Raw genomic sequence first — 24,938 nt, 5'->3', positions numbered from 1 at the left:
AACAGATATGTGTGATAGGAAAATTTTACTGTAATGCAAATTGTAATTTACAATCATGTGGTAATGATTGTATTAAATAAACATTTTATTACTATGCAGCAATTTTTATGGCAATAAAATAATTATTCAATTGCAATTGTACCTCGTTAACGCGAAACATAACTCCATATAATCCGTGATTATGTAAAACATTCCTATTGAATGCACAAACGTATTCCGAAACTAATATCGATTGTCATTTGTATCAGATTTTAACCACACTGACACATAATAGTGTTTGACAGCCTTATACGAAATCAGAGCTCATCTTTAACCTATTCAGAAACTTAGGTAGAATACCGTCGCAGTATAATCGAAGTGTCGTGTCTACGTAGACTTGATAGTCTGTGGCAGCCTTTAAAGCCAACAAGCAGTCGTTCGCTCTTCAGAATACATTACACTCAGGAAATCACGACCCATACTAGGATCCAATTTATCTTCCAAAATCATAAATTTTATATGTAATGATATTTCGCATCCGCCATTTTGGTGTTTAAATAATATTTGTTGCATTTACTGCTGGGAACTCGAGGCCAATGTTAGTTTTGTGTCTAGTTGGTATTTTAGAGTTAGTTTTACGATTTTTTTTTATTATGGACGTACAAAAAGTGTAGTCCGTATTTAAATAAATAATATAGTGTACTGTTTTAGTACCTATTTGGTTTTTAAGTTTGCCTTAAAAATATAAACAAAATACAGTGTTTATAATTTGTAACACCAACAGGCACCTTTTAAAATTATCTTAATATTCTTACAAATAATCTAAACTTAGAACCGCAAGTAATACTAGGTCAAATTAGAAACGTGCCTCAAACAGGAATCGAACCCGAACATGACAATTATCGATTATTAACCACTTAGTCGATGTGAAACCTTATCACAAATGAACTGGTTCTAGGCTTTCGTTTATGTTCAAGAAGTTATTAAATTTATCTTTAAAATAGTGGTAGTAACTTAACTTAGTAACTTACTATCTTTAGTACGATAAATCGGTACATTACACTAACATAAAATATCATTATATCTAAACATAAATGGCCTTACCACAAAAACTTAAACACCTGTTTTACACTTGTCTAAAAAAATGTGGCTGCAAAATGAACCATATGTCAACGTCATAATTTGACATTTTTTTAGACAAGTCTTAAACTGACGTTTAAAAGTTTTTGAGGTAAGACGGAAAATGTTTTAGTCGACATAGTCACTAAATTGACTTACATCTGCTAAATAAATCAGTGTAGGTATACTTTTAACATTAATTTACTACCACACATAAATTATTATGTTTAAAAAATCCAAATAAACTATAAACAAAGTCGAGACCATCCCAGTACATATGTAACTTAGCCTCAAGCGTTTATAAGACATTAATTATATCTTATATTACTATTTTTCGACTACACGGAGAGCCTTAGGCGGTTTCTACCTGTAATAAAGCTGTCGGGCCATTAAAACAGTGATATTAAAGGGCCCTATCGAAAAAATCATTTAACACAAAATTATTCTGTCCTTCCGTATTGAATTTGGTGAAAGGCATGAGCGGTAGCGGGTATACTTTTACTTCTCTCAACAAAATATTATTTTATTCAGTAAGATGTAAGTTAATAATTCTTTGCTGTTGTTATAAGTGAAATAGGGTTTCCGTATTATAAGTAAATAACCATATATTCTGACTAATTGCTAGTTATGCAAAATACAAACTCATTAAACTAAATACCTACACTTTTTATGCGTACAGAAGCTTATTATATACACCAAAAATAATTACATCCATTATTAAACTAGTAGAAGACGTATAAATTACATTTGCGCCTGTGGGCGAGTTTCGTAGTTGAATCGTTACATACAGACCGACAAGGTCGAGTTCCGTAAATAATAGTACAAAATTTATAACTATCATAGTTATAATCATTTAAACCGGTCTTTTGTACGGTAGACATAAATTTTGTAACGTCAGCAAAAAATCGCGTAATTTTATGTAAGTAAACAAATAAAATATTATATGAGTAAATAAAATGACATTAAAATAAATAAAATTCAATTATAATAGTAATTGAACAATCAATCGTCTTTAATGTCAAACTATTATAATCTAGAAGGATAACAAGGCATATAAAACATAGCATAAATGATGTCTTTAAATGAATTCTTCGTATAACTGGCATATTGTCGCACAAACCGCCTGTGTGTCTAACTGTACCTCGTGTAATCACGTCCACAGATAATCACTCGGATTATGTTTTTGTAGAACAAGCAAATAATTGTTTTTACTGTAACCTTAGGAACGTGGACGAGAACGTCTGGACGCATTTGTGATGACAACACTTATCTTATATAAGTACATACTGAATTTTTAAGAGAGGAAAGAAACTAGTTTAAGTATATCTTATCGGAAGCAACAGGATCTGTCGGAATATCAGCGTTTATCAGGACGAAAACTGTGCTCAAAAACGTGATTTTCTAAGAAATCTATTGACATATAGGATTCTTAAGGAAAAATATTGTGCAATGATCCATAAAATAGTTAACGTGTAAAAAACTGCATTTTAAGGAAAATGTATTTCAAAGTACTTATTTCCAAATCGTGTATCATGTTTTCCTCGAAAAAACAAAGCAATATTATTGACATTTCTGTTGGATTATATAAAGCAAAAACTAATACCCCTAACTTTCGATAACATTGTTCTTTGTTCTATCTGAACAATCTACTGTTTATTTAACTCTACACACACTGCGTCACGGGATCTTGTTAGACGGACGTATTGCTTCCAAGTACCATTTAAAGTATAGAATAAATATTTCAATATCAAATTAGTATATTATTTCTTTTAATCCCATACCTCCTATAGGTTATGGGCCCAGTGCGAAAAAGGACATTTAGTAGTGAGAACATTCAGTAGTGCGTAGTGACAGTAAAGTGCATAGTTGTAAATAAAAATAAAGTTGTGACAATGGAAAAAGTGAAAAGAAACATTAAGCCTTTTAATGGAGAAAAGTACAGTGTATGGAAATTTAGAATTCGTACACTGCTTTCAGAGTTAAACTTGCTCAGTGTTATTGACGAAGAAATTCCTGGAACGCGATCCGCTGAGTGGGAAAAGAATAATAAGGCAGCCAAAAGTATTATAGTCGAATATTTGGCGGACTCATATCTTAATTATATTAATGAAAATGGGACTGCTCAAGCAGTTTTTAAACATTTTGACGCGATCTATGAAAGGAAAAGTGTAGCAACTCAATTAGCGCTGAGAAAACAATTATTGGGATTAAAATTAAAAGCCGATATACCCTTGATCAAACACTTCTCAACATTTGACGATCTGCTGACAGAATTATCAGCTGCTGGAGCTAAATTAGAGGAAACGGACAAAGTAGCTCATTTATTACTTACTCTCCCGAATACATATGATGGCGTTATCACTGCAATTGAGACACTATCTGAAGAAAATATCACTCTCGGTTTTGTAAAAACTAGACTATTAGATCACGAAGTAAAATTAAAAAAACGAGAGTCGTGATACCAGTTTAAAGATACTCCATGTTGAAGAAAAATATAATAAAAACAGATACAATCGCACAAAACAAAACTATTTGAAGAATACAACATTCAAGAAAACAAACAAACAAAAATTTGTGAAATGTCATTACTGTGGACGCAAAGGACACAAGAAACAGGATTGTTTCTATTTCAAAAGACAGACAAATATACAAAACAATGCCCCAGAAAGGACAAGACAAGTCCAAACTATTGCCCTGCAAGAGGGAACGACCTCGAATTCTTCTTTTTCAGGATTTGCGTTCATGACAAGCGCATACCATTATGAAAAAGACCACTCGACAATTAAATTCCTATTAGATTTAGGAGCGTCTGATCACATCACAAATAGAGATGATCTCTTCACATCGTTTGAATGTTTAAATCCTCCTTTAAAAATTTCAGTAGCTAAAAACAATACATTTATTTCAGCAACTAAAAGGGGAAACATAAATCTTATCAGTCAAACAGGAGTGCAAGGAATACTTACAAATGTATTGTTCTGTGCCGAAGTACCATATAATTTAATATCGGTATCAAAGATGCAGCAAGCAGGATTCACCATAATATTTGATGACAAAGGCACACAAATTACAAAGGAAGGTAAAATCATCATGAAAGGTAAGACATTGAATAATCTTATAGTTCTAGAGTTTAAAATACCAGTAATAAAAGGGGAATCCGCTTCCCAAGCATGTTATGTTAATGAAAATAAATATGAATTATGGCATCAACGCCTAGGACATATAAGTAAAACTAAATTCCTGCAGTTAAAATGTCATAATATGATTGATGACTTAGATGAAATAAATACCGTAACTCCAAATGATAAGTTGTGTGAAGCATGCATAAATGGGAAGCAGACTCGCCTGCCTTTTAATAAAGTTAAAGACAAAAGTTACATTAAACGCCCTCTGTTTATTGTGCATTCAGATGTTTGTGGTCCTATAACACCTCCAACAATAGATAACAGAAATTATTTTGTTTTATTTGTTGATGAATACACACATTATTGTGTGGTGTATATGTTAACTTACAAATCAGAAGTGTTTACAGCTTTTAAAGACTATGTCGCTAAAAGTGAGGCTAAATTCAATTTCAAAGTAGTAAATCTTTATAGTGATAACGGTGGTGAATACTTATCCACCGAAATGAAAAACTACTGTAGAGAAAGAGGCATAAGCTATCATTTAACAGTTCCTAGGACCCCACAGTTAAATGGTGTTGCAGAACGTATGGTTCGCACAATAACAGAAAAAGCTCGTGCTATGTTAAATGGCACTAAAGCATCAAAACGTTTTTGGGGAAATGCAGTTTTAACTGCAGTTTATTTAATAAATATTACGCCTACGAAAGCTTTAAGTCAATCAAAGACACCATACGAGATGTGGCATGATAGGAAACCAAGCGTTAAAAATCTCAGAGTTTTCGGTTCAACTGTATATGTTCATAATAAAACCAGTAAAAACAAATTTGACAATAGGTCGTGGAAAGGAATACTGGTAGGTTATGAACCCAATGGTTATAAAGTTTGGAATACAGAATTCGAAAAATATGAAACTGTAAGGGACGTTGTAATTGATGAGACTAATTTTATCGAATCTAGGCCTTCATTACGACCTGAACGGAGTAATAATACATATTCCCAAGACGAAACTGATAATGACTCCGTAACAAAATCAGTGTCTTATAAGTCTCATAGTTCTGGCCCTAAATCAGATAGCTCTCAATCTGATGAATGCAGTACAAGTAAAATTCGAAAAATCGGTAGTCATGAAATACCGAATGAACCTGAAAATGAATCTGAGAGTAGTTTGAAACACAAAAATCAGGATAAACCTGATGAATTTTTAAATTTACGAAGAAGTGAAAGACTGAAAACATGTTCGCGTAAATCATATAATGAAAATGACTATGATGTCTATAGTGCGTTATCCATCACAAGTAATATACCAAAATCATTAAATGAAATTAAATCTCTGAACGATAGGAATCAGTGGGAAAAAGCAGTCAGAGAAGAACTCAATTCTCTTAAGAAAAATAATACATGGACATTAGTACCAAAACCATCAAATAAAAATATTGTAGACTGTAAATGGATATTCACTATTAAAAATGACGTTTCAGGTCAACCTTCAAGATATAAGGCACGTCTTGTCGCTAGAGGTTTCAGTCAAGAATATCTTAGTGATTATAATGAAACATTTGCACCAGTTGCTAGAATAGCAAGCTTTAGATTCTTAATTAGCTACGCAAATCAATATAATTTACTGATTCATCATATGGATGTAAAAACAGCATTTCTAAATGGTACACTAAAGGAAGAAATCTACATGAAAGTTCCTGAAGGTGTAAAATGTAAAGATAATTACGTATGCAAATTAAACAAAGCTCTTTATGGCTTAAAACAATCAGCTAGATGTTGGTACGAAACATTTGAACAATGTCTCAAAGAAATAGGTTTTCAGAACTCCCCAGTAGATAGGTGTATATATATGAAAGGTAAAGGAGACATTTCTAAAAATATTTACGTAATCTTGTACGTCGATGATTTGGTTATAGCATGTGCAGATTTGCAAACAATGAATAATTTCAAAGCATATTTAATGACTAAATTCGAAATGACCGACTTACACGATATCAAATTATTTTTGGGCATTAAAATAGAGAGACACCATGATAAAATTACTTTAGACCAAAGTGCTTACATTAAAACCGTTTTGAATAAATTTAATATGAGTGATTGCAATCCTATAAACACACCGATGGAGCTTAAATTAAACTATGAAGCTCTTAACGCTGATAAGAAGTGTGACGCACCATGCCGTCACCTGATCGGTTGTTTAATGTACATTATGCTTTGTACGCGTCCGGACTTAAGTACATGCGTAAATATTTTAAGTCGGTACACAAATAAGAACAATAAAGAATTGTGGTTATGCTTAAAGCGAGTTTTAAGATATATCAAAGGCACAATTGATTTGAAGTTAACATATACAAGAAATAATTACAATAACATCCTAAGTGGATATGTCGACTCAGATTGGGGTGGCCACGATTGTAATGATAGGAAAAGCACTACTGGATATGTGTTTAAATTATTTGATCAAAATACAATTACATGGTGTACAAAGAGACAAACATCAGTAGCGGTCTCGTCTACTGAATCCGAATATATGGCTTTATATGAAGCTGTTAAAGAAGCATTATGGCTTAAGTCTCTGGCAGAAAGCATAAACTTAAAAATTAATAAGCCCATTATTTTATATGAAGATAATAACGGATGTATTAGCATAGCTAATAATCCAACAAGTCATAAAAGGTCCAAACACATAGATATAAAATATCATTTCTCTAGAGAACAAGTTGAGAAAAATGTAATAAAATTAAATTATATTTCCACAGGTAACCAGTTGGCAGACTTGTTGACAAAACCTTTACCAGTCGTGTCTTTTATAAGACTGAGAAAAGGATTGGGTATAGAATAAGTTTTAATTTAAGTACAATTTCATTATGAAATGGTCTGATCAGGTTTTTCTGGGTTTTCCCTGATCCTGTGCAGCAAATGTTGGACCATTATTGTACAGTTGTCCCAGACCTTACTTGGAAGTATAATATGTTACGTCGTATTTATAAGTTAGTATTCACTTTGTAATGTTGAATTGTAGACTAGATACTGTATAGTAAACTAACGAATGACTAAAAGTTAGGGATTAATTTTTGAGGGGGCGTGTTGGATTATATAAAGCAAAAACTAATACCCCTAACTTTCGATAACATTGTTCTTTGTTCTATCTGAACAATCTACTGTTTATTTAACTCTACACACACTGCGTCACGGGATCTTGTTAGACGGACGTATTGCTTCCAAGTACCATTTAAAGTATAGAATAAATATTTCAATATCAAATTAGTATATTATTTCTTTTAATCCCATACCTCCTATAATTTCCCCCATACATAGGTATGTATTAGTAAGTAACCATGACAAAATACAAAATGCGTCGTGTTCTTGTAATGACAGCCACAATTTGTTCTTTTGACCCGTTTGACGTGACACTAAGTCATTCCGTCGTTATTGACGTTTTTGTTACACTTTTTTTACGTTTCCAAACTATATTTTTAGTTCGCCTATTAAAACTAGGTATTGTCTAGTTTCAAGGTGATCTGGGATTATGATAAATAACAGCTGCATTGAGTTAGTGAGTCAGCTGATGTGGACGGGTTTCTGTGCTGGAAATGACAGGGTAATAATCGGTTAGGACTTGAAATGACGATCGAGTCGCCGCTAATCGTGCAGTGGCCGTGTGAGACGTCAGATAGCCAACTTGACAGCCAACAATGCTCTACTTATGTCTAACTACAAATTATCGTCACACTATGATATCTACACCCTTAAATGTCACTTCGGACTATTTTTTTATACGCATATTTTAAGGCTCATATCCAAGTGATTTTACACTCAAAGTACTTAAGTGTAATCAAGTGGTAAGATTGAAGGTCTAAATTGACCGAATCAAATCTGTCTTGCGCAATAGTAGCAATGAATAATGATACGAAATACGCTCTCAAAAACATTTTACCGTACAACCTATCCATCAAGTTTCGTAACAAATATTTATGCTACAGTATTGTGTTATATCAATCTGTGTTCTGTATTGTTCGCTTTAACGCTTGACTTTTACTCAAGGTCAGCTAAAGGTTATACACAGTATAAAATGCCAAGCCATCAGTTTATGACATTTTAAAATGTAAGAATACGATACCAAGGAGAATGGTGGAATAAAAACTTATTCGAAACTATTGTATTACGTCTTCTGATAAATCATCAATAACAATATGCGCTGCAAAGTTTATTTTCATGAAAATACAGAAATGCAATCATCGTTCACGTAGGTATCTAAAAATAGGCTCACAGATAAATTAACATTTAAATAAAACTATTATTCAAAACTCAAACGTAGTGGATAGTTTTACACGAGGTGTCTAAAAATATCTCATAACATTACCATATAAATGGGTGTAGAATTTTAAACTGTGGCTAAAAGTGGAGCCTTAGAACAGGCGATTTTTCATATGCACACTTCTTCATAATGTACCTAGATGCAAACAAACAGAACATTTCCATTGATAACTATTATACTTCGTGAATTAATAAATGCATTGTCCAAATAACTGGGTTGAGGAGGTCAGATGAGCAGTCGCTCCTTGTAAAACACTGGTACTCAGCTGCATCCAGATCCAGTTAGACTGGAAGCCGACCCCAACATAGTTGGAAAAAGGCTAGGCAGATGAAATATTAGTATTAGTATTATTAAACATACATTTTACTCCTAAAGCTGATACTTACAAACTTAATGATTACTAGTTAAACCAACACCCGGAAAGACACGCTCGCGCCTCACGCACACACACACACACACACACAGATCTTATGAAGCATCGCTTGTTTCGTTGCCCCACTTTAAAAACCGTGAATTTATTGTTAAAAATATATAAAAAACTGTACGTGATGTTCGGATCAACCTTGGCCTACAAGTTTTGCTTCAGTGTATACGGTTATGAAGAACAATGGAAATAGTGCCTGATAGTGATACTATACGGGTTCCGTATCTTGCTCATTATATAGATTGAAAAGTTGCTATAAATCTGGATAAAAAGATTAAATAATGTGGACTTTTTTACATTTAGTAAAAAAACAATCTGATCTGATGAATATTGTTCTGATATGCATCACATTATGAACTGAGAAGCTGTGTATTGAATTAATATTGAACCAAAAAACAAATGACAAACACAGGGCAAATTTTAATGTAACAATTGACAGCTCATATCATTAAAATGCAGTGCTCTAAAAAGTGCCATTGTTATTGATATGAAAAGCACACAAATCACGTATTATATGAAAACCTTTATAATTGTATGCCCTTGCAAAGGACTTTTTTTATCTAATATTGATGTACTTGCAGCGTAATGTACTTACATGAGCCCTTTCAAGTTAAATGTACTGGAAGTTAAGATTTGAAGGGTATTATTTTTGCCTTTTGATACCTTTGAAAAGGTGATTTATTCGGACTGCAACTTAATGTATAATATCAAGAATTTATAGAGATAATACTATACAAAAAAGTTATAATTTTTCAAATCCATAGAGCATTATAGGTGCTTACTAATTTATTGAATTAGGTATCAGTTAATAATGGCGATGGCAAAACAGTTTTCAACTTTTTAGAGAAAACTAACTACTTTTTACCCAGTCTAAACAAAATGCTGCCATCCCAATAAACAGTTAATAATAATGTATTGATCAATAATCAATTTTATAAGTATTGTAATACAAGACAATCGCCTGTATTTGGCTGTACCAAATTAGTACACACATATATGGAGGACTGCCTATTTTGTATACTGTTTGTATACTTTGGGGGCAAAGAGTACGTCACAGACACGACACTGCTTTGCCTAAGTTAGGTAACTTGTAGGTAATAAAAAAATGCCGGACCTAATTTATTTGAAGAACGTTTGAATATCATTTGTTCTTTTTTGCTGAGAAATAACTGGTTTGTTATCATTTTGCAATCCTATAGTGCCTACAAAATTGCAATATAATAAGAAAATTTGGAAATCGATGCAAATTTAAATAATAACAAAACAAAATAATGACAAACACTGACAAATGCTAAAGTGGTACTTGTATCACATTTAAAACACGTTACCACTTTATAGGTTAAAGTTGGTTAAAATTCGCCTCATGTACGCTTATGAATAGACGATTATAGTGAAAAGTGGGTCAGACTGGACATATCTTTGAAAAGGTTTTGACCTACCAGTCGTACTTTGTAGGACTGTCAATAAAAATTATGGAGCGGACGGAGAAAACATTTTGAAACTTTATTTTAAGACAAACAAAATAGAAAAAGAGAAAGATATACAAGTGAAAATGAAATATTATTTGAAAAAAATTAGAAAGTATAGATTAAGTATGTAGTTATAAGCTATCTAAAGACTTTTCTTTAGTTATTTTATATCTAGCAGTTAATTCTGAAACCAATAACACCGTAATAGAAACCATAATACTTAAGTGAGCTTTATTGAATAAACTTAATACATTACACTCTTAAAGGCAACGATTTCCTGATTGCAAAGTAAATTGTTACAACTGCAACAAATCAATTTAACGTACTAAACACGGAACTATTTGTACGTCTTGTTCGTGATAATCTATTTTAAGTCATCATACATCGTTTTTAGTTTAGCTTTAGTGTAGCTTTTGTGTGAATAACAACGACTATGTACGACTAAATATGAAAATGAAATAATATTTTTTTTTATTAATTTTTTATAAATAAAATTCATAGCTCTAACTAAGAGGTCAAAGCTATACTGAGAGCTAAGAGTTTGTTTGTTGAAAGCGCTAATGTCAGAAAATTCTAATCCGATTTAAATAGAAGTTCAGTGTTAGATAACCTATATCCAGGAATACTATATACTATTTTTCTATCGAGGTATGCGAAGGTGTTCTCGTGGGATGCAGCTAAAATCATTGGCAGAAGCTAGTCTTTACAGAAATAAAAATGAATAAATAATGAAAAACTTTGAATGTTTGATAAAATCTTTCTACAACTTTAATAGTGTTTCACGTCGCCAGTAAAAAATAGGCACTCGAAATTCTTAAATTGTGTATCCCCAGTGAGTCGAAAGGCATTACGTTGTAGACAAAAATATTTTATTCATAATAATCACGCTTTCAGACACTGAATAATAATGTTCAAGTACCCTTTACGATTTCGGCTTTAATTTTAGTTTTTAATGTTCTATTTTCACTGAATATGTAACTTAATATTTATGAATTACTACTAGGTACTAGTAGTTTCCCCGTGGTTTCACCCGCGTTTCGTAGAAACTAGTGCCCGTAGCGGGATAAAAAATAGCCTGTGTTACTCGAGAAGAGTGTAGCTTTATAATTGTGAAATAATTTTTCAAGTCGATTCAGTAGTTTTGGAGCCAATAGCACAAACAAACAATAAATGTTTTTATTGTATTAGTATAGATAACTTTATATGAAAAGCTAAGTCTAAAAACATAAATTTGAGCCGAAAAATCCTTTATGCGGTACCAAAGCCAGTGGTATAAAGTAGTGTTGGTATAAAGTGCATCCCTGTTGCGTTGGGCGACAATCCTTCACTTAAGCGCAATTTATATTCGCTTCCCAGAGCCGGCATAATCCGGCCTTTTCTCTGTAGCCTGTTTAACATATATCGAGTCAACGCCACTCTATGGGGATATTTAAATTTAAAATCTATATAAAATGATACATATTTTTGGGTAGTTTTGGGTTGCAAGTGCAGGTATCTTTCTTATCTAGCAGTTGAGAATATTTTCTGGTAACTAAGATGAAGAGAACTTAATAGGACTCTTGTTAAGATTCCATAAAAATAAATAACTTTATTCAAATAATCAGAGGCCAATAAACACGAAAATTCACTCAAACCATTTTCAATTACCAAATAAAAAATAAATCAAGAATTAATACGAACAGAAATTCCTTTGCGAAATAAAATCAAACTTAATAACTGGCAACATGGCGTCAAATTCCAATCTTTATTCCTTGAACCAGTCAAATTGCTTCAGTAATAACGGTCCGATTTTTAATAAAAAAAGGAACTTTCATTTTGACTATTATCCACAAACAGAAGACATCATCTGGGTCCTCAACAATGGGGTCCCATAATCGAGGGTTCTTTGTTCTGAGTTAAAAGCCCCAAAAGTGTCGAACATCTTCATTAATATTTCCGGAGACTTTGGCCTTTGTTCCAGTGTGCGGACATCGATGTAATCTCCTTATGGTCGCTGCACACAGCGGGCGGGGCGCGACGGGACGGGACGGCGACGCGACGCTGAGCAGTTGTAATGTACTAGATATTACGGACGACGTCACACAGAGCCGTCCCGCTCGGCGCGACGGGACGCGACGATCTAGTACATTTTGTCGCGTCGCCGTCCCGTCCCGCCGCGCCGCGCCCGCTGTGTGCAGAGACCATTAGATACCCGCGCATCTAATTAATTGTTTTAGTTAAGTGCACTTTTGTTTAGCTGTGATTCTGTTTTCTATTAAATTGACAGCAAATTTTCTCGGTTTTGGTTACATTTATGTTACCAAAATACGTATATAATAATGTTAAAATACATATATAATAATGTTAAAATACATATATAATAATGTTAAAGTACAAAAATAATCTGAAACCAAACCCTCACCTAATATTAGGTATAAATGTGAAAGTCTGTAGTGTAGCTCTTTCATGCTAACATCAAAACTACGGGAATTAGTTCCCTCAAGACGCGGGTGGAACTACGAAAAACAGCTAGTATGTCATAATAACATAACATTCCATTAAGGCAAACTGACACTGAGTTAATCCATACAAACTAATTTCGTTAAATTACCATTCTAAAATTAACTAACGAAAAATTTCGTGCACAACATGAAATGAATTAACCAAATTAAATATTAATAGAGCGCTAATCTCTTTTATACGCATTAAATTCACATATTCCCTTGTTATTTTTGGAATATACAAAATGGAATAATAAATTATATACCTCATTACAATCTGACCTGTCCTATTTTGGTATAAAATAAGTATTAACAAATGGCTCGTTAAAACTGATAGGTCAATACAACGACTGTTAATACTATTACATATATTCGAGCACACTATTTATGGCATAAACAGCTTTTAAAATCGCATCGACCATTAATTTTGGCATTTCAAAAGCCAGAGAGAATGCCAATACGACAGCATTAACTCTCAAAATAGATACCAAAATACTCTCAAAATAGGTAAAACGATTACTTGAACTATAGTTAAGTTTAGAGTACATTATGTAGTTATCTAAAGTTGCTTTTATCTGATTGGCCATTAATTCCTTATAAGCGTGAGGCTGATGGTAGCCCGACGATCGAGAAAGGTAGTTTAGTACTTTTAGTGACAGTTAAAGAGGTAGTTTTGCTTAATGGATTTTAAACTGAAGAGGGTACTTGGGACTAAATAGAAATGACAATAAGTACGTAATTTTAGACTTTGGTTATTTGGATATCTGATTAAGGTAAGCCTATGTTTTTTTAGAAAGTTGGTTAATAGTTGCAGATTTACGAAAAAACTAGCATTTTTAATATATCATCTTAATGTCATGGACATGTCAATGTATTTAAAAATAAACTGAGATTCGACGATTGAGACTTCATAACCAATAATAAGAATATGAACTGCTTAAAAAGTAGCTATTTATAAACCACATAATTACAATACGGTCACTGTTTACTTAATCGATATCGACACGAAAGAAGCATCGATGAAAATATTTAGTCCAATTTCCATATGAAAAAAATCAACCTTAACGCCTTAGAGATAAGGTTCAAATTTCTTTAGCATACACAGTGTTACACTATCAAAAATTGTTAGAAAAAAAACTGGTCTCATTTAAATAAATTCGTTTCCTCAAAGGAAGTCATTATAAATCTTCTTCAAAAACTTTATCGAATTCGACCTTCTGTTCGAAGGCTTGCGAAAATTCCGGAATATAATAAAGTGACTAGGAAGTTGATATTAACCTTGGTTTCGCCGATAGGCATACGTTTGGGCCTAGTAGCCGTATATGGCGATCACGCTTGACTAACATGACGAGAAACAAGTAATTAATCATTAGACTTTAATGTGTAGATAGAATAATAAACATTAATTTCCCGATCGCTAGTAAATGGTTGCCGGAAAGATATTTTAAAGTAGTACATTTTTAACTGTCATCGTATTTTTAAGTTTGATTAATGCAACTAATATTTTAAGCTGCAATAAGCTCATTTGATAAGAAAAATCTAAATTATAATTTATTCAATAATAAAACCGTTTTAGTTGCAAAGTCACTATTAAAAAGTTTCAACCAAAATACGACCAACATTATTAGGCGACTAGAGTACCTAAAATGGTATAAAGTAAACAAGAGAAAGGGAACAGTAACTCTACATCTAAAAATAATAAAACAGACCGATTTAGTAAGGTCAGCTAAACTCTCAGTTAGACATTGATACATAGAGCAATCTCTATGGTTCCAGGAAACAAACCGGCTGCCCTTGTAGAGTCGACTCTACGCGCTCACAATAATAAGCGAGTTATAAACATACGGTGTTGCCAGCTAATGCAGGATGTTCCGTATTGTTAATTTATTTTATACGGTCAGTTTTTCATGTTTAATTGGATTATTTACAATTTAATTTAGCTGAAATTATTTAATGTACGATAATAAAAAAAAAACACTTCTTTAAAAGCCATCATACCTACGTATTTCTTCGTTATCATTTATTTATACCATGGTAGTTTTTGGTAGTAATGTTTTTTTTTTTTTTATAAAATATATAAAAAGTCTTTCAAAATACGGAAACATTTTACCCTTTTCACTTATCGCAATATTTCAATAAAACAATATACCAGAATTTCTTAAACAATCACCTCTGTATTAAATCTGAGATCTTTGCCTATAGCAACACCGTTTCCATAAAAGGCTTACAAGCAAAACACTATAATTTTGCAACGACCACGTGCTTACAAGTACATAGTGTAAAGTTTTGATCGTACAAACACTGATAATATACTAAAAGGGACACACAATCCAGCACTCCTTTTCCGCACAAACTACACTTCAGGAAGTTTCATATTTGTCTTTAAGGTAATAACATATAACGAGATACAATCTCATGTTTTATGTGCACATATTTTCTTGCATACTTATTTCCATATTTTATCTAGAACTCAGTCTTACAAGGAATGGACTAGGTATTTAAAAGAAAATACTTAAGACATTTCAAGAAAAGACAGTAATAAATAATGTCAAGGAAACCGCTTAGCAAGTAAAGGTAATTTTTTAATCATTGTTTGCAAAGAATATAAACTCTTTTTCTAAACAAACAAAGTCAGTATTGTAGAATAAATTACAGGCTGCAGAGTAAAGCCTATTAATTTCCACAATTGCCTGCGCTAATGCAGACATAATACAATTTTTCTAGTAATACCGAAGTTCATCGCATCGTTTTCCAGAATACTCTAATCGTTCAGCTGTCATTTCTCTGCTTAGTTACTATAGTCTTTAAATGTCTTATTTACTGCATATTTGATACAATAATAGTATTGAGAAATTATACACTTGCCAAGTGACGAGGCTACCACTAAATTAATTAGAATTTTAAACACCTCCAACCCATTTCTGTAGAAGTATTTACTTATAATTCCACCATGGCAATATTAGAAAACGATTCCACTCTACTGAAAGCTTTTTCATTGGACACAATTATAGCTGATATTTTAATGAGCAATACAAACCGAGCCTTGCGACAACTACAAAAACATGTGACATTTATTGCACATTAAACATGCACCAAACTATAGTAAAAACTGGGTACGACCGTCATTACGTCTGTTACTGAGACAGAGACATGATTCATCAATGTCAGTGAATGATTGGCTCTCCTATATTTAACTCTGAACTTGAACTATCGTGCATCCGTAGCACAGCGGAGGATTTTGATACAACAAATGACGCGAGCAAAAAATAGGACAAACTCCAAGTCACTTAACTCAACCGTAACCAAAAAACGGTTAAAAAACTTTACAAATCCCCAAAATGGGATACTAAAAGAAGTTTCATTTTAAACAACCGAAAATCCTAAAACCAACAATAGCACGGAACGTACTCGAGGCACATACAAAAAGTGGCCTAGCAACAGGCCGGTCACGAACACCAAACACGTGATTAATCGAGTCACAGCCGTTGCAATTCTGGCCTAAAACAAATTTTAGAAAAAAACTCAGCTAAATAATAACTGCGTTTTCAAGCTGGATAGCGGACCGCAAAAACTGCCTCTTCGGTTCACCTTGAAACTGTGTGGGTGTTCTGAACTTGATTTAGTTGCTATCGTACAAACCCTTTTTTTGTCTTGAATATAAATAAGTTTGGAAAAAAACTTTTTGTCAAGTCGTGTTCAACGAAAGTGGTTCGGTTTAGGGATCCGAGGTCGTGTATTGGCGTGATTTAGCGAAGATCAGATTATGAGGAAGAGTTCTATTCATTTGCATTGTAAATTGGTTTATATCTGGTGCTTAACCTTGGATGAGCTGCTTTCTTGAGACAACCTTCGCTCAATATTTGAGTCACTGTAGTTACTTTTCTAATTGAAACTGGTACATTTCCTGGATATGTCATTTATGGTATGAGTTTAACTTACTTGTGTTTAGGATGGGCGCTTTAAAATAAATGGAGTTTTCACACAGTCCTTCGCTTAAGCGACCTCGGATTCTAATCCGTGTTAACGGCGACACTTTCCCTAAAGTCGAGCGCTTATCTCCAAGGAGAGACTACCGGCTTCTGTCCTCAGATCACTTCCTACATGATTTGATAATAACTTCCTGCGTCCTTATACATCCTCGTTAGTCAATGTTTTGTATAAAGAAATTACGGAAATGTTTATTGCACTTGAACATTTTATAGTTCCAGTTGGAGCTATCGTTTCAAATAGAATTTCAAATGGGGTCACTAGTGGCAGACGTTATCGCGCGCTGTTTTTGGTCTAATTGCGCTGAATTTTGTCCGTGTTTGGTGTAGGTTTTGGTGCCTTATCAACAGACGTATAGTCGCGTGAGAACTACACTAAGGTATACCAAAATTGTGCGAATGCTAATCTAGTTTACAATAATAATATAAAGTTACCAAACTTATCTGGATCACGGTAAACTCGGTTAAACTCAACATGTTCCACTATCCTGAACATAACATACACAAACCGCCATAACAACGCAATAACTGTGTACACTACTAGAGATTTCGACTTGTTTGTAATAATAATAATTCCTATGATAACAATACCATTAATAGTAAGGACACTGAGTTAATGTTGCACCACCTTGCATACTAATTGGACGTGGCCCGGCTCCGCGAATCGGACATGCCTGAAATAATAATAGTGCTCCCACAATTAAGCAGATAACGTTGATTTTCCACCTCGAACGCGAATTTACATTATAGTTGGGCACAAATTGCCTGTAAAATTTGAAAACGTGATCTCGACTAACAGTGTTTTCTCTCTTGTTCACAGACAAAGAAGAACAACCCAAACCACATAAAGAGGCCGATGAACGCGTTCATGGTCTGGTCGCAGATAGAGCGCAGGAAAATATGTGAGCAGACTCCAGACATGCACAATGCGGAAATATCCAAAAACCTCGGCCGCGTGTGGAAGACGCTCAACGACGAGGAACGCCAACCCTTCATCGACGAGGCGGAGAGGTTAAGGCAGCTACATATGAGGGAATACCCTGACTACAAGTACAGGCCGCGCAAGAAAACCGCCAAATCAGACAGGTCTGGCCCAAAGACCGGAGGCGTATCGAAACCAAAACGCAAGCAGCGCGCGGACTCCAACAACAACAGGGGCGTCGCCAGGCGAAGGAGACCAGTTCCATCGGTGCCAAGTGTACCGATGGAGACTCCCGCACCTCCGCCACTACCGGCGAGTCCGGCTGGCTCACCCGACTCCCCGGAATCAGCCTGCTTCTACGAAGACCATAGTCGTCGCGAGCCGGCGGACCTAACAGATCTCTACTCCATCACGGACCTGCTGCCGCTCCCAGCGGACTGCGAGGTAGACCTGGAGGCCCTCACGACGGACATAGACTCGTTCGAGACGGCGTCGTCATCGTCGGGGTCGCACTTCGAGTTCTCGTGCACGCCCGACGTGTCGGACATGCTGAGCGAGATCGGCGTGGCGGGCGACTGGGTCGACCACACGTTCTCGTCGTATCTGACGTCGTCTTAGAGCGGTGTTCGGGTCGCCACGGCCGCTGCCGGCCGGTTCCACTGATCTCATGCGGTCGGCCAACGGGCCGCCCCACGGAGGCCGACGACGCGGCGACCGCTCGCCGCTCCGCCTAGAGAGTGCCTATCCAAAATGACGTGTCGACATTTGGATTTAATGTACAAAGTTATTTAATAAGGATCGAGGGTGAAAATTGTTTTGACAACCGACCTCACGGTCGCGTTCCTCTTCGGTTCGTACGGTTACTTTTTAAATCGTTTAGTTTTAAAGTTTCATTTTCGATAACGGCGACGCTTCGTCTAGGAAGCGGCATCGGGTTTTATAAACGTAGGCTGTGAGTTGGTTCTTGTTTTGTCGTTTTGCTTTCGTTATTAAATTAATGGTTTCGACACATAATGGAGGTAATTTCCAAACGACACGTCTCAGACGCATCTCAGTAAATAATCCGTCTGCTCTCCGTCGCCTGGTTAGTTAGCCATGGGCCAGTCAGGTCGCCCCACGCTCGCATCGCGTTGTCGCGCCGTATTCTTTGTACGTGTTCATTACACGACTTGGCTTCTAGTGCATTCGAAAATCGTGAGTTTGCATTCTACGTCACACCTTCTTTTTATTTTATTAACATTTGTACTTTTAAGGGTCGTCTTTTTATTTTTGAAACGTCTTAGATTGAAATATATGTATCATTCTTCGAGTAATAGAAAAATAAGACTAGTTATAGTCGTTTGTCTTGCGTTCGTATATACTGTACGTAAGTTCACTTTATACTTTGATGCACACGTAGATGATAGTTAAACATTATTATTTTACTATTGGAAGCTGATCGGTATGTCATTGGAAGAATTTCGGTGTGCGGGAGTTCGTGTTTGTCTCGGTTGGATGCGGTGGGCCCCTACCACCGGCTCGTCACCGGAGCGAGCGGCGCGTACTCGTACTCTGTCTGCTGTATGTATACCAAGTCTCTTCCGCTGCGCGTCCCTCGCTCCCGCCGCGCCCCTCCCAGGGTGAAATGGTAGGGGACCACTGTTTGATTTATATTAAATGTTTCGAGTCGGTCTTGTAAGTTAAGATTCGTAGAGTAAGGTTAATATTTGTTCAATGGTAAGGTATGAAATTATATTGTAAAGCATGATGGCACCTATGGATCGATGTGAAGGGACAGTTTCAATTCTCGTTTCGTTACTCTTCTCGCTACATTGACAACTCAGTAATGTCTATAGAAGATACATATCAATAATTGGAATGCGTTGTACCGCGGGACGGTGGGTTATAAACAAAAAATATATTGGATGGGTCAACAAATTGTTAGTTTTCAACACAAAATGTTTTGCTAATTCAAACTCTGTGATTTACTTTATGGATTTTCTAAATTATAAGGTTCTAGTGGAGACTGATATCGCATAGATTAGTTTTAGCAGCGCTAGCTTCTCTAACTCTTTTATTTTTTTTGTTAATTTTTAATACTGGGCATAACATTTTATATTGTGAAAAAAATACGTACATATTTTTGATATTTTGCGTTGCTGTGGAATATGGACTTCGGACATTTTACAAATTCATCAATACTTTAAATAGATAGCAACAATGTTCCCAGATTAGATAGCCAAAAATAACGATCAAATCATTAAATTTTAGATAAAGAAATTAAAAACCATTTTTGATTCCGAGTTCCACAGCAGAGCATAAGCTAAACAAATTGTATTTAAAGAAAAAAAAAAAGAAAAATTTTTGCTAAAAATCTGTCAATTCATTGAAAATCGTGTCAGTTAAGAGGTAATATTTAAAGGAATGTTGCCTCATACATTATTAAGATAGATAACCCTTCTACATAATATACCTGTTTTCAAATTGTAATAATATTTGTAGATACTTCTGTGTCCCAAGAAATATAAGGGATCCGTTGTGCTCTAATAGGTAAGAAAGAAAATGCTTTACCTATATTATATTCTTTATATAATATATTATATATGTAAAAAAGTTCATGTATTAATTAGTAAGTGTCTATGAAAACCCATATAAATAAGGAAAAATGCATAAAAAGCGTTATCTATATCTGTCTTGTGTGTCGTAGGGCGATAATATAAGAAAGGACGAAAAAAATAAATTTGTGCCTAATAAAAAAAAACTTGAAAATTCTTGTAATACTTATTTTAGTGATGCTCAAACAAGTATTTTAAGCGCGTAGTGTTTAGACGCTGTTAATGGACAAAACTTGTATAAAAGATATTGTAAGATTATATTATTCGATGCCAGGTTTGCATTTTGTTTTATCATTCTGCTTCGTTCGTTTGTGATCTAATGGAATTCCTTATTTTATCTGCAATTACCCGTAAACGGTTTTTTGTGTAAATTCTCCTGATAATTTGGATTATTCCCTTTTCCAGAAGATTTGAGTTTTTTCTTGATTCGGTTTTGTTCTGGGGCATTTTTATAGTCATTTTTATTTTCTTCTTAATCATTCTAATGTGGTCTTCGAAATAGAAATCATTTTCAATATCATTTCTTAAGTATTGTAAAATTATTTTGGTAGAATGCATTCAGAAAAGTAGATATACTCAGATTACTCAGTCATTTTTTAAGTTAACGCTTTTGGCATTTCGCTGGCTTTAGTTAAAACGGTATGATGTCAAAAAAGTCTCAACAAGTAAAATATTGCTGTGGATGAGGAATTTCATTAGTTATGTTTTGACTGTATACCAGTCCCTCCGTATTTTCAACTTTGACAATAAAGTGTCATCTTTTTTTTGCTTTATCTTTGCGGGTTTCTGCGGACCTTCCTTTAACGTTTGTTTCAAAGTCGCTATATTTTCTGCCATCTTTTTTGCAACTTTCCATATATAATGGGGTTCATAATCAATAAATCAACGATTAAAAGCAATATATGTGTCTACAGTAAGTGACATTACGCTCAAATTAGAATAATTCTCTTCTACTAATAAAAATTGTAAGTTCTGTCGTATCCAACAATAGGCCTAGTGTAAGACATTCAGCTACCGTGTTAAATTGTAATATTCAGTATAATATTGAACTGTTTCCGATACAAATCGTTCTGCTTCGAATAAAAATTAATTTACGCCTTTCATGCTTGCGTTCAATACAAATAAAACAACATTTAATTTTGATTCGATACGGACCGATTGACAACACAATGTTAACGTTATTTTAATAATGTTAATTTGCAAAGCCGCTGTACAAATCCTGTAAATATGATTTTTATTAGTGGGGAGCTGTCAAAACCCCAAGAGTATTTAATAAAGCAACATCGAATTTAAAATGTTGTAAATTAGCGCTTCTCTTCAATAATTATTGGAATTATCAGGGTTTAATAGTTTTCATTTATGTATTTTAGATGTATAAATGTCCCTAAGATTATCATTGCCTTCCTTGGACAATGTTCTTCGAAATTCGTTGCATAAGGCTTTCTCTTCGTAGCCTTAAAATTCTTTTAATGAATACCATGGAAGTATATTTTAATCTCAGGTATGTAAGTAAGTATTGAAAAAAAAAAAATGTTTATAATAATGAAGTCAAAATAAAGCGACACTGTGACAAAAAATTAGAGGGTATATTAAAACGTCTTAAGTAAAAATATCATAAAGGACGTAGTTGTTGTAGGTTATATAATTATGTAATTATATACTTATTATATATTACGTACGTGCGTATACTACGGTCAAATTATAATATTTTACGAACCGATTGGGTGTTGTGTAGAAATGACTAGTATATTTCGCGTGTTGGCCGGTTACTTCGAGAAATAAGCGAGTGGTTTGACCGTGGTATAAGTAAGAAGTATTGTTGTGTATCAATTTATCGAGATCGCATTAAGTAAAGCTTACAATCTCGCTTGAACCGACTAGATGTATATTTCGTGGCGACAAATTGCGATGAAGTATTTTACTTGTATAATAAGAATTGGTTATAATAACTTTAAATGCGATTAAAATGTTAGTGAAATCATTCACAGAACTGAAAAGTTGATATTCTCGTTACGTTGTTTAAAAAAATAATTGATCGTAATTATATCTCTGTATCATATGTATCTACGCTATTGTTGATTTATTATAAGCATATTCTATCTTAGTACCTCTCTTTCGGTTTCGAAACAAATGGGGAAGTTTCAGGTTTTAAATTAGGACTCTCACTAGACCAAAGGCCTGGCTTTTGCATAACCTTGTACATTCAGACGTATTTTATAACAAGAACTGGACGTTAATCTTCTAAGATATTGCGTCCACATTTGAAACTATAGAAAGCGACCAAGAGCACAGCCATGTTGTGTGTTTGGTCGCGAGTGCAAACGCTGGTCGCGATCTAGAGCCGTTTGTCCCTAAACCTATTTGCTTCGAAATATTTCAAGACACAACGAATCTTCTGTTCCCTTCTCGTATCCTCACGCACTTCATTAATATTAAATAGAAAATAATTGGTGTCTGTAACTCAATATAAACGATAATGTATCACCAGACAGTAGCTCGCATATATTCGTTGTTATAGTAGAGTGTGTCATAATTATTGGTATCTATAATAACTATTAATAATTAAACAAGAATAATAATAAAAAATAACGAAAATTTTCGCACAAGATGAATCAAGGAACTAACATAAGATAAAGTTGATAGTTTTAAAGCATATTGAATAAGAAAATGTTACTGTAAGATGCGACCTTTGTGTTAACGACTTGTGTCCAGGGGGATGCACTGCTCTGTGTAATTACTGTCCAACAATCGCTAGAAGCTGCGCCTGCGATTCACTCTGTCCTTAATTGTTGAATTGAACGTTTCAAGTTGATTTACTGTATATAATTACTTTGAACAAATTAGGAACAAAAAAATGGTCCATTAAATTTTAACAAATAATATTAAGGTAGATGCATGTATACATTCGAAATATGTGCTTTGGTGTACAATGCCAAACTTAATACGATGCTAGAAAGCATGGCTTTAACAAATATCGCTAAGGATCGGACTGATGTTTCATTTTCCAGCTTTTGCCATTGGACTTGTAAATATTTTTGGCCACGTCGGAAGCTGCATCCTAGATCCGATACATTCTAGTCTGATAAGACGAACCTTCATCATTAACGGCCCTGATACCTGATTATTAGTTTGTGTTATTCAATTTATACCAAAAAGATACGAAGCTCTTTCAACACTGTTACCGATGGATCTCTTTTACGTAGCGATAAAACATTCGGCTTACCAAAAATTGGAAACTGTTGTTTTCAACTTTTTTCTGTAACATTGGTTTTAAAGATTGTACATATTAGATCAGTTTGGTTTATCTTTAAGTAATTCGCCCTCCACGGGCACATTTATTCATCTTTGTCCAATAATTTAGGAGTTCTATTATGTTTAAGTTTTCATGCAAGACATATTTTAAACATCGTTTTCCCCTCGTCCGTTGTATAAATTATTGTCACTGTATCTTTAGGTATATACATAAAATGTATGAGTAGTCTTTTAAAATGATAGGTACGATTAAATAATAATGTAGTTATTGATTAATACATAAGACAAACTGTGTAAATTTTGTATTTGTAATTTGTTTCAATGAACATATAATTATTATATATCGTAAAGTAAAACATCCAGTTTTTAAAAAATAACTCGATTTTTATTGAAAACTTCCCTGAAACCCCTAAAAAATAAAATACACAGCAACACCAAGAACATAACTCACACACCCCTACAAAAGATAAATTACTTTATACAAAGTGCTTAAATTACATTTAACAATGCATTTAAAAAGTCTTAAAAGTAACTTCAAGAAAAACAATTTTTTTAGATATCTCTACATACCTCAACAATGGTATAACTATATACTCCTAAAAAATCTTTGAAGTACTTTCTGAATTAAAAAGAGTTGATACCTGAAAACCATTGACGATTGAAGCGCAGGTGTAAGGCAGTGGCTGCCCATATTCCTGAAATATGAGTAAGTATACACAGTAAGTAAGTATATGCAACAAATAAGTATATGGAAGATAAAGAGAGTACTGAAGATAAATAATAAAACGAAATTAAGATAAAATAAACCTTGAACAAAGCAGCCAAATCTGTAACATTTAATTTTAATTTAATATATCTAAAATTAAATATATAATGAAGAAAAAAGGCCATAGGTACTTAAATATTGGTAGCATTAGAAAAGTTAATAAAACTGAAATACTTTCTGCAATAGAACTAAATTCCCAAACGAAGAAAGAAAATTAGTAATGTCATCAATAAACAAGTCTTAAGCAATAACTTATGCTGAGTAACGGTGAAAAGGCCGATCCCAATTTATATCTACTTCGAGACGTTAGGGCCCAACACACTCCCCTGGGAGACCCTCACTTCTAACTTAGTGCTCTCAGGTCCACTCAGCTAAATGATAATGTTACAAGATTATCGATACTAAGGCATATTAAATTCTCCTTTATGCAATTTCATTAAAGAGGCTCCACAAATAACGCCTCGGCCGAGGGTCCTATCCTGTTATTCAAATTTATAGCTTTAATTT

General features: G+C 34.0%; 1 protein-coding gene across 3 annotated transcripts in view; it reads left to right on the top strand.

Annotated features, from left to right (window-relative positions):
- LOC124638575 (transcription factor SOX-12-like) overlaps positions 1-24,042 on the top strand; it is a 91,289-nt gene extending 67,247 nt beyond the window's left edge. For all 3 annotated transcript variants that reach the window (XM_047175591.1, XM_047175593.1, XM_047175592.1), the window contains one exon: positions 17,718-24,042. In XM_047175591.1, the coding sequence (XP_047031547.1) occupies positions 17,718-18,437 (720 nt within the window). In that variant the 3' untranslated portion in view covers positions 18,438-24,042. The remainder of the gene's footprint in view (positions 1-17,717) is intronic.
- The last annotated feature ends 896 nt before the right edge of the window (positions 24,043-24,938 follow it).

The sequence above is a fragment of the Helicoverpa zea genome, chromosome 17, assembly GCF_022581195.2.
Source record: "Helicoverpa zea isolate HzStark_Cry1AcR chromosome 17, ilHelZeax1.1, whole genome shotgun sequence".
Taxonomy (NCBI): domain Eukaryota; kingdom Metazoa; phylum Arthropoda; class Insecta; order Lepidoptera; family Noctuidae; genus Helicoverpa; species Helicoverpa zea.
The sequence above is the reverse complement of the archived record's forward strand: the minus strand, read 5'-3'. Positions and strand labels throughout refer to the sequence as shown.